This window comes from Mizuhopecten yessoensis, unplaced genomic scaffold (assembly GCF_002113885.1).
Source record: "Mizuhopecten yessoensis strain PY_sf001 unplaced genomic scaffold, ASM211388v2 scaffold11023, whole genome shotgun sequence".
In the NCBI taxonomy this organism is placed as follows: domain Eukaryota; kingdom Metazoa; phylum Mollusca; class Bivalvia; order Pectinida; family Pectinidae; genus Mizuhopecten; species Mizuhopecten yessoensis.
In genome coordinates, this window is record NW_018408840.1 from 294832 (window position 1) to 306789 (window position 11958).

The following is an 11958-nucleotide window of genomic DNA, read 5'->3' on the forward strand; positions in this document are numbered from 1 at the left end:
CATCATGTCCCTCAGTGTAAGTTTTTCTCTCACTCACCATGACATTCAATATAAGTTTCTCTCTCACTCACCATGACATTCAATATAAGTTTTCCGTCAATCACCATGTCAACAAATATAAGTTTCTCACTCACTCACCATGTTCCCCAGTGTTAGTTTCTCGATCACTCACCATGTCAATCAGTATAAGTTCCTCACTCACTCATTATGTCCCTCAATGTAAGTTTCTCTCTCAGCCCACCATGTCCATCAATGTAAGTTTCTAACTCACTCACCATATTCCTCAGATTTAGTTTCTCCCTCACTAACCATGTTAAATAATATAAGTTTCTCTTTCACTATTAATGTCCCTCAGTGTAAGTTTCTCACTCACTCACCATGTCAATCAATGTAAGTTTCTTACTCACTCACCATGTCCATCAATGTAAGTTTCTCCCTTACTTACCATGTCCCCCTGTGTCAGTTACACTGTCATTCACTATGTCCTCAAGATAAGTAACACTGTCACCTTCCATGTCTCACATTGTAAGTTTAACTGTTACTCACCATATCGATCAATGTAAAGTTCTCTCTCATCCACCATGTCCATCAATGTAAAGTTCTCTCTCATCCACCATGTCCATCAATATAAGTTTCTCTCTCACTTGCCATGTCCCTCAATGTAAGTTTAACTGTCACTCACCATGTCCCTCAGTGTAAGTTTCTCTCTCACACACCATGTCCCTCAATGTAAGTTTCTCTCTCACTCACCATGTCAATCAATGTAAGTTTCTAACTCACTCACCATATTCCTCAGATTTAGTTTCTCCCTCACTTACCATGTTAAATAATATAAGTTTCTCTCTCACTATTAATGTCCCTCAGCGTAAGTTTCTCACTCACTCACCATGTCAATCAATGTAAGTTTCTCACTCACTCACCATGTCCATCAATGTAAGTTTCTCCCTTACTTACCATGTCCCTCTGTTTCAGTTACACTGTCATTCACTATGTCCTCAAGATAAGTAACACTGTCACCTTCCATGTCTGACAATGTAAGTTTAACTGTTACTCACCATGTCCATCAATGTTAATTTCTCTCTCACTTGCCATGTCCCTCTATATAAGTTTAAATGTCACTCACCATGTCCCTCAGTATAAGTTTCTCACTCACTCCCCATGTCCCTCAGTGTAAGTTTCTCTCTCACTTGCCATGTCCCTCAATATAAGTTTAAATGTCACTCACCATGTCCCTCAGTATAAGTTTCTCTCTCACACACCATGTCCCTCAATGTAAGTATCTCACTCACTCACCATGTCCCTCAGTGTAAGTTTCTCTCTCACTTGCCATGTCAATCAATAAAAGTTTCTCACTCCCTCATAATGTCCCTCAGTGTAAGTTAAAATGTTACTCATCATGTCCCTCAGTGTAAGTTTTTCTCTCACTCAACATGTCCATCATTACAAATTTCTCTCTCACTCACCATGTCACTCAATGTAAGTTTCTTTCTCACCCACCATGTCCATCAATGTAAGTTTCTCACTCATTCACCATGTCAATCAATATAAATTGCTCACTCACTCACCATGACAATCAATATAAGTTTTCCGTCACTCACCATGTCAATCAATATAAATTGCTCACTCACTCATTATGTCCCTCGGTGTAAGTTTCTCACTCACTCACCATGTCCCTCAATGTAAGGTTCTCTGTCACTCACCATGTCAATCAATGTAAGTTTCTCACTCATTCACCATTTCAATCAATAAAAATTGCTCACTCACTCACCATGACAATCAATATAAGTTTTCCGTCACTCACCATGTCAATCAATATAAATTGCTCACTCACTCATTATGTCCCTCGGTGTAAGTTTTTCACTCACTCACCATGTCCCTCAATGTAAAGTTCTCTCTCATCCACCATGTCCATCAATACAAGTTTCTCTCTTACTTGCCATGTCCCTCAATATAAGTTTAACTGTCACTCATCATGTCCTTCAATATAAGTTTCTCCCTCACTCACCATGTCCCTCAGTGTAAGTTTAAGTGTTACTCATCATGTCCCTCAGTGTAAGTTTCTCTCTCACACACCATGTCCCTCAATGTAAGTTTCTCTCTCACTCACCATGTCCCTCATTGTTAGTTTCTTCCTCACTCACCATGTCCATCAATGTAAGTTTCTCCCTTACTTACCATGTCACTATGTGTCAGTTACACTGTCATTCACTATGTCATCAAGATAAGTAATACTGTCACCTTCCATTCCTCAATGTAAGTTTAACTGATACTCACCATGTCCATCAATGTAAAGTTCTCTCTCATCCACCATGTCCATCAATGTAAGTTTCTCCCTTATTTACCATGTCAATCAACATAAGTTTCTCAATCACTCAGCATGTCATTCATTAACAAATTCTCATTCACTCACTGTGTCAATCAATATAGGTTTCTCACTCACTCACTCACTATGTTCCTCAGTGTTAGTTTCTCCGTCACTCACCATGTCAATTAATATAAGTTTAAATGTGTCTCACCATGTCCATCAGTGTAAGTTTCTCACCCACTCAGCATGTCATTCATTAACAAATTCTCACTCACTCACTGTGTCAATCAATATCAGTTTCTCACTCACTCACCATGTTCCTCAGTGTTAGTTTCTCCGTCACTCACCATGTCAATTAATATAAGTTTAAATGTTACTCACCATGTCCATCAGTGTAAGTGTCTCACTCACTCACCATGTCCATAAATGTAAGTTTCTCTTTCACACACCATGTCCCTCAGTGTACGTTTCCCCTCAATCACCATGTCCATCAACATAAGCTTCTCACTCACTCACCATGTCAATCAATATAAGTTTCTCATTCACTCACTGTGTCAATCAATGTAAGTTTCTCCCTCACTCACCATGGCAATCAATGTAAGTTTCCTCCTCACTCACCATGTCATTCAATAAAAACTTCTCACTCACTCACCATGTCAATCACTAAAAGTTTCTCATTCACTTACTGTGTCAATCAATGTAAGTTTCTCTATCACTCAGCATGTCATTCATCAACAAATTTTCATTCACTCACTGTGTCAATCAATATAAGTTTAACTGTTACTCACCATGTCAATCAGTGTAAGTGTCTCACTCACTCACCATGTCAATCAATATAAGTTTCTCACTAACTCACCATGTCAATCAATATAAATTTCTCACTCACTCACCATGTCAATCAATATAAGTTTCTCACTCTCTTACAATGCCAATCAATATAAGTTTCTCATTCACTCACCATGTCAATCAATATAAGTTTCTCCCTCACTTACCATGCCAATCAATATAAGTTTCTCATTCACTCACCATGTCAATCAATATAAGTTTCTCACTCACTCACCATGTCAATCAATATAAGTTTCTCACTCACTTACCATGTCGATCAATATAAATTTCTCACCCACTCACCATGTCAATCATTATAAGTTTATCACTCACTCACCATGTCCATTAATGTAAGTTTCTCTCTCACTCACCATGTCAATCATTATAAGTTTATCACTCACTCACCATGTCAATCAACATAGGTGTCTCACTCACTCACCATGTCAATCAATATAAGTTTCTCACTCACTTACCATGCCAATCAATATAAGTTTCTCATTCACTCACCATGTCAATCAATATAAGTTTCTCACTCAACCACCATGATAGCGAATATAAACTTCTCACTCACTCATCAGGTTCCTCAGTGTAAGTTTCTTCCTCACCCACCATATACATCAATATAAGTTACACTGTCACTCACCATGTCCATCAATGTAAAGTCCTCTCTCACTCACCTTGTCCCTCGTGTACATGTTTCCATCAATCACAATGTCCATCAATATAAGTAACACTCTCACCTTCTATGTCCCACAATGTAAGTTTCTACCTCACTCACCATGTCAATCAATATCAGTTTCTCACTCACTCCCCATGTCAATCACTATCAGTCCTCACTCACTCACCATGTAAATCAATATAAGTTTCCCAATCACTCGCCATGTCAATCAATATAAGTTTCTCTCTCGCTCACTATGTTCCTCAAAGTAAGGTTCTCTCTTACTCACCATGTCCCTCAATGTAAAGTCCTCTCTCACTCACCCTGTCCCTCAGTGTACGTTTTTCCCTCATTCACAATGTCCATCAATATAAGTAACACTGTCACCTTATATGTCCCTCAATGTATGTTTCTACCTCACTCACCATGTCCCTCAGTGTAAGGTTCTCTATCACTCACCATGTCCCTCAGTGTACGTTTTCCCTCATTCACCATGTCCATCAACATAAGTTTCTCACTCACTCACCATGTCAATCAATGTAAGTTTCTCACTCACTCATCATGTCAATCAATATAGATTTCTCACTCACTCACCATGACAATCAATATAAGTTTCTCCCTCACTTACCATGCTACATAATATAAGTTTCCCACTCACTCACCATGTCCCTCAGTGTAAGGTTCTCACTCACTCACCATGTCCCTCAGTGTAAGTTTCTCACTCACTTGCAATGTCCCTCAGTGTAAGTTTCTCCCTCATTCACTAGTCCCCCTCATTGTACGTTTTTCACTCATTCACCATATCCATCAATATAAGTTACACTGTCACTCACCATGTCCCTCAGAGTAAGATCAACTGTTAATCACCTTGTCAATCAATATAAATATCTCACTCACTCATCAGGTTCCTCAGTGTAAGTTTCTTCCTCACCCACCATATACATCAATATAAGTTACACTGTCACTCACCATGTCCATCAATATAAGTTACACTGTCACTCACCATGTCCATCAATTTAAAGTTCTCACTCACTCACCATGTCCATCAATGTAAGTTTCTCTCTCACTCACCATATCCCTCAGTGTACGTTTCCCCTCACTCACCATGTCCATCAACATAAGTTTCTCCCTCACTCACCATGTCAATGAATGTAAGTTTCTCTCTCACCCACCATATCAATCAAGATAGGTTTCTCATTCACTCACTATGTCAATAAATGTAAGTTTCTCCCTCACTCACCATGTCATTCAATATAAGTTTCTCCCTCATTCACCATGCCAATCAATATAAGTTTCCCACTCACTCACCATGTCAATCAATATAAGTTTCTCTCTCGCTCACTATGTTCTTCAAAGTAAGGTTCTCTCTTACTCGCCATGTCCCTCAATGTAAAGTCCTCTCTCACTCACCCTGTCCCTCAGTGTACGTTTTTCCCTCATTCACAATGTCCATCAATATAAGTAACACTGTCACCTTATATGTCCCTCAATGTATGTTTCTACCTCACTCACCATGTCCCTCAGTGTAAGGTTCTCACTCACTTACAATGTCCCTCAGTGTAAGTTTCTCCCTCATTCACTAGTCCCCCTCATTGTACGTTTTTCCCTCATTCACCATATCCATCAATATAAGTTACACTGTCACTCACCATGTCCCTCAGTGTAAGATCAACTGTTAATCACCTTGTCAATCAATATAAATATCTCACTCACTCATCAGGTTCCTCAGTGTAAGTTTCTTCCTCACCCACCATATACATCAATATAAGTTACACTGTCACTCACCATGTCCATCAATTTAAAGTTCTCTCTCACTCACCATGTCACTCGATATAAGTTTCTCCCTCACTCACAATGTACATCTATGTAAGTTTATCTGTCACTTACCATGTCAATCGATGTAAGTAACACTGTCACTTTCCATGTCCCTCAGTGTAAGTTCAACTGTTACTCACCATATCCATCAATATACATTTCTCACTCACTCACCATGTTCCTTAGTGTAAGTTACACTGTCACTCACAATATCCGTCAATTTAAAGTTCTCTCTCACTCACCATGTCACTCGATATAAGTTTAACTGTTACTCACCATGACCTTCAATATCAGTTTCTCCCTCACTTACAGTTTCCCTCATTATAAGTTTATCACTCACTCACCATGTCCATCAATATAAGTTACACTGTCACTCACGATGTCCATCAATATAAGTTACACTGTCACCTTTCATGTCCCTCAGTGTAAGTTCAACTGTTACTCGCTATGTCCTTCAGTGTAAGTTTCTCCTTCACTAACCATGTCCTCAGTGTACGTTTTTCGCTCACTCACCATGTCCCTTAATGTAAGTTTCACTGTCACTCACCATGTCCATCAATATAAGTTTCTCATTCACTCACCATGTTCATCAGTGTTAATTTCTCCCTCACTCACCATGTCCATCAATGTAAGTTTCTCATTCACTCACCATGGCTATCAATGTAAGATTATCACTCACTCACCATGTCAATCAATATAAGTTTCTTACTCACTCACCATGTTCCCCAGTGTTAATTTCTCCCTCACTCACCATGTCACTCAGTGTTAATTTCTCCCTCAATCACCATGTCAATCAATATAAGTTTCTCACTCACTCAGCATGTCAATCAATATAAGTTTCTCACTCACTCACCATGTCCATCAATGCAAGTTTCTCTCTCACTCACCATGTCCATCAAAGTAAGTTTAACTGTTACTCACCATGTCCATCAATGTAAGTTTCTTACTTACTCACCATGTCAATCAATATAAGTTTCTCACTCATTCACCATGTCAATCATTATAAGTTTTTTCACTCACTCAACATGTTCCTCAGTGTTAGTTTCTCGCTCACTCACCATGTCAATCAATATAAGTTTCTCACTCACTCACCAGGTTCCTCAGTGTCGGTTTCTCACTCACTCACCATGTCAATTAATATAAGTTTCCCACTCACTCATTATGTCAATCGTGATAATTATTTCTGTCACTCACCATGCATTTCACTCAATGTAAAGTTCCCTCTCACTCACCATGATCTGCAGTTATTTATATTTCCCTACCGGATTCTCGTAAAACTACAGTATTGCATTTGAATACTTCCGATATTTTTGGCTATTACTTGTATCTATATTACCATTTTGGTCAATATTTATATCTTTATTTACTGATTTCAGATGACATCTGTTATCCAGTTCTTCGCCCGGATGTTGAATGAGGTGGAATCCAGATTTACATGTATTGAACGTATTCATGAGTATGAAGTATGCAGCACGACTCTGTTATTTTACTTTGCTCCTCGTCTCTTTTCTTTTCTTTTGATTTAATTTAATTTCACATGTTATTCACAGATATCATGGTACATATACATATTTACAGATAAGTTCATCAATATGACCTACGCAAATAAGTGAATCACGTTAAACTATATTTACTTGATGCAAAATGGAATTAGCTATAGTTTGAAGCCATATTGTTTAAAAGAATGTAAATGAGATTGTAGTCTTCATTGAGCTAAATGATTTCAAAAACCAATATTCGCCTTTAATTTGGTTATCTTTCCCATCCTATAGGTGTTGAACTAAATGTCCATTATGACGATATTCAATATAGGGATACATCACAACCAATATCTAATTGGTAATTTTTAATACACCAACAGATATTTATACAGAAACATAAAATGGAATCGACAAAATAGTTGTGTTGTGCTTTCAACCAAGCATTATAATAAAGAGCTGAATAGCCATGTGTGCCCACAACTTCACATTCGGTAAATCGCTTCAAAATTGGACATTGGAAAAGAGCTTTTTTTGTGGATGAGTCCAAGTTTCTGCTTTATCAAGCAGTCGTCTGAGGTTGTGTCAAAATATGTCCATGAGCGCTTTCACAAGCTCGAAAAATAAAGAATATCCGCTTTCGAGGGGGATTTTGTGAGAGTTTGCTGAGGGGTAGCACATGCTTGTAAGGTTCTCCTAGTGTTTTAATTCAATGACATTTAACTTTTACGGGGCAATTGACCGATGTTCTTGCAGAGCAACGCACAGTTGCCTGTTGGGAGGACCGTGGTGACTTTCTGACGGCAAACAATGTCCCCACACTAGATTTTTCCTTCGCTGCCCTTAACACTCCTTGCTAAAACATAATGCAATTTTGTAAAATGAAAAGGCGTAGAATGACAATTCCTATCAACATCGAGCAGTTGGCAGCATGGAACCGTATAACAGAGAGGGGCGCCAATGTTCTGATCAGTCCAAAGAACAAACACGTGCATGTAACCACAACAGGTCAATGAAAAGGGGGAGGTGAACACAGGGCTTTTATGCGTTCAAAATGCTCTTTTGTTGGAGAGAAACGTTTATGTATTTCGTTTGGTTTAAATTGGTATAAAATGATGATCCTCCGGTGATTTTAGTGATGGGTGGAGCCTCTACGGTAAAATAACAATGCTATCTAATGTACAACCCAAAAGTACAACAAGGAAAACACAGCATTCGGCCGATCAGATGTCCCTGCATGTGAAATTGAAGCATGTTATTTGAACTGGGATCCCTGATCCTTTTCGATATATCAGGGTTATCTGGCTCTTAACCTCGATTAAAACTTAAAACAATTACAATAGTTTCCCTTTATGTTTGATGTTGTGACATATCTGTTTAGATCCTCGACATCGAGAGGGAAACTGGGAGTTCGAAAGTAGACGAAAACTGGCCAAGCCAAGGAAGGATAACATTCTCCAATGTGATGATGAAATACCGAAGTGACATGGATCTGGTGCTGCAGAACATCAGTTTCGATATTCTTCCCAAACAGAAGGTCGGCATTGTCGGCCGCACGGGAGCGGGTAGGAAAAGTTTTAGTTTCAATTGTTTGTTTTTGGCTTTGTTTTGTTTTGTTTGTTTGCTGAAAACACAATTTCATACTTGTTCATCACGTCTGTAAATTTTGAGAATTTGTTTTAGATATTACAGGCCTTCAAATTTACTTACCTCAGCACATCAACAAAATTGTAAAAATTGATTTCTAAAATGACACATACCCGCCCCTTTATTATCAGATCTATGAAAAAATAACATTTTTTACGTTGAGTTAGACAAAATAGTATTCGGAAAGAAATTTGTTTCTGCCATGAAATGTGTATTTGTTATTCAATTTAATTTTTTTTTTTTACTTATTTGTTTTGTATTTCAGCAAATTGTTTGCAAATATACTTGAAATCTCATTAACAGCCTTCAGAAATAGCATTCAAACCAAAACATTTTATTCATTTATTTATTTTCTCTTGATTATTACACTACATTCTTTCTATTTAAACCATTGCTTTCATCATTCATTTGTGTTAATATTAAAGAAAAAAGGCAAGAATAAGTGTGTAATATATAAAGGCTGAGCAATACAGTTTGCGTTTCTGAATTGAAACCAGTTCTACGCAACAAAACACAATTGGTCGGTATCACTATAAATTTGTGTTTGATATAATAAGTACAAAAAAAATACATTACAAATTGGCCTTGTAAGTGCCTAATAACTACAAGTTTTCAACTCAATATTGGGAAAAGTCTAATAAACGTCTCTCGCTATGTTTGTTTATGTATATAGGTAAATCCTCCTTGGCCGCGGCGCTCTTCAGATTGACGGATATATCAGGAGGGCAAGTGGTTATTGATGACGTAGAAATTGGAACTGTATCGCGTAAACTTTTGCGTTCAATGTTGTCGTCGATTCCACAAGACCCTGTCCTTTTTGCTGGTACACTTAGGTGAGTTTTGTAAAATAAAAATGTTTGTAAACATTCTTTTCTAAATCGGTCCAGTATTTGTTTCATGTAGTACATTGGCGCGCATAGAAGTATTTTTCATCAGTCATTCCCAGCATTCATTGTTAAACCTTATGTATGAAGACAGAATTGTTTCGCGTTCGTGGTTAATTAATAAACGTTTTGAGTAAAACTTTATCTTATCTCTCAACAGGTATAATCTGGATCCCTTTGAGAAGTACACGGACGCAGACATCTGGACCGCACTTGAACAGGTCCATATGAAAGAAAAGGTGTGTTGACAGGGATTTTAGTTTAGTTTTTGATCTTTTAACCTATTAAACCTTTTTACATACTAGTCCTAAAGTTTTTACATATTAGTCCTAAAGATTTTACATACTAGTCCTAAAGTAATTTAATCGCTATATATGGATAGAGAGACGAGCATATAACTATTGTTTATTATTAGTTAGATAAAAGGATCATATGGCACATTTGTAGGGGTCTGAATAACGTAAATATTCCCAACGAAGTAGTAGTCCTATTTTATAGAGAGAGAACAAACCTAACATGTTAAACAATGGAATAACAACGTGCATGTTTAACAGTGAAGTAAAATATTGTTGACTTCAACACTTTGTAATCTACAGCAAAAAAAAACTCATTGCTTTATCTTTTAGGGCCCGTATTCATGATACTCTTCTCATGCTCAAGCATGGATTCTGTGCTCAAACCCACTTTTTTGTTACTCGCTTAAATCATGTAAAACACTCAAAATGTCACAGGTAAACATTGAAAACAGTTTTTGGGCTTTCAGTTCCTTCAAGTCTTTTTCAAATCACTGACAAAAGGAGGTTTGTTTGTAAACTTATAGTGAAAACAAGAAATTCGGCTTGAGCACAAATCCTATTTTATCAAAAGTTGACATGTTTAACAAAGGAATAACAACGTGCATGTATAACAGTGGAATAAAATACTATCTACAGCAAGAACAATCATTGCTTTATTGTTGAGATTTTTTTTTTCCTTTGTGAAATTTGTAAGTTAATATGTTGATTATTCATTTAGATGAAACTCCTTGAACAGACTCTTGCCTTATACATTGTGGAAAATGGAGAAAATTTCTCTGTGGGTGAACGACAACTAATATGTTTGGCACGTGCAATCTTACGTCAAAATAAGGTAGGAATACATTGAAGGAAACCCAAAACTTGCAAAAAGGAACGAATTTACAAATTACCTAATCAAAGTATTAGCGGAATATAAGGAATGCTATTCTGTAAATAATCAGATACATGACAAATGTTAATACATAGATCATGTTATATGAGATATAAAAAAAAACCACATCAATTTGTCTATTAAAACTATTTGGGTAAGTACATAAAAAAAATATATATGGAGCCCATCAGAGATTTCTGATTAGTCGTTTCTGTAATCAATCTTAATGCAAAGTATGACAAGTCTTTGTACTGTATTTCCAAATTGCTTGTCATTTTTCTGAATAAGGGTTGCTTGCCAGGTTACTTTAAGGAGGAAGATTTATAAATACAGGAAATACATTAACTTGAAAGAGATAGCTCCCCCATGATGCTTTGATCTCGAGCTTTTCAAATATAAATCAAAAAGATTATCCACTTCGCTATCAGTCATAGTATTTGCTATGCTGATACGTTTTTGCAACATTCCTGGAATAAGCTACATTTTTTTTTAAATCCCTGAAAAGGTCCACAACCTGTATTTGCCTTTCTGTTGATAAAGAAAATGAAGCATGAATTTGACTTGCACAGGAAAGTGGTGAGAATGGAAAATAATGTAACTTCTTTGTTTTACAACGATTTCTATGTATTTGTTATAAATTCTTGTAATGCACTTCAGATCCTCCTCCTAGACGAGGCCACAGCTTCCATCGACACGTCCACAGACGCCTTGATCCAGGAGACGATCCGGGACAGCTTCTCCGACTGTACTGTCCTTACGATCGCACACAGGCTCAACACCGTCTTACATTGTGACGTCATACTAGTTATGGAGGCTGGACAGGTGATAGAAACTGGCAATCCGCAAATGTTATTACAGAATCCGTATTCACAGTTCAACAATATGATTCGCGCTCAAAGTGTGCAGCCACCAGATGTTTAAGCTGAAGATAATATATGTGGATGAAGAAAACTAAAGCCTGTATTATATTTTGGCTTGATATTTATCTATTGTTTTTCCTATAAGATATATTTCCCTTGTCGTTGACAGATACGTTACATTCTTAATGTCAAGTCAATGTTGTGTTCTTTTTACCTATATTTAATTTCATCGGGCGAAAGGTGTTCGTCACATATGTGTAAGGCTTGTTCCCCAGTCAACACTGAAGCCAGAACGGTCCCAATAATTGACCTGTACAAT

The 11958-nt window shown here is 37.3% G+C and overlaps 1 protein-coding gene across 1 annotated transcript in view; it reads left to right on the top strand.

Annotated features, from left to right (window-relative positions):
- Positions 1 to 11700, top strand: part of LOC110464701 (multidrug resistance-associated protein 5-like) — a 42825-nt gene extending 31125 nt beyond the window's left edge. Inside the window, exons 21-26 of the mRNA XM_021520051.1 lie at positions 6980 to 7066; positions 8463 to 8646; positions 9402 to 9561; positions 9773 to 9851; positions 10627 to 10740; positions 11437 to 11700. Coding sequence (XP_021375726.1) covers positions 6980 to 7066; positions 8463 to 8646; positions 9402 to 9561; positions 9773 to 9851; positions 10627 to 10740; positions 11437 to 11700 — 888 coding nt within the window. The remainder of the gene's footprint in view (positions 1 to 6979; positions 7067 to 8462; positions 8647 to 9401; positions 9562 to 9772; positions 9852 to 10626; positions 10741 to 11436) is intronic.
- Positions 11701 to 11958: the final 258 nt, after the last annotated feature.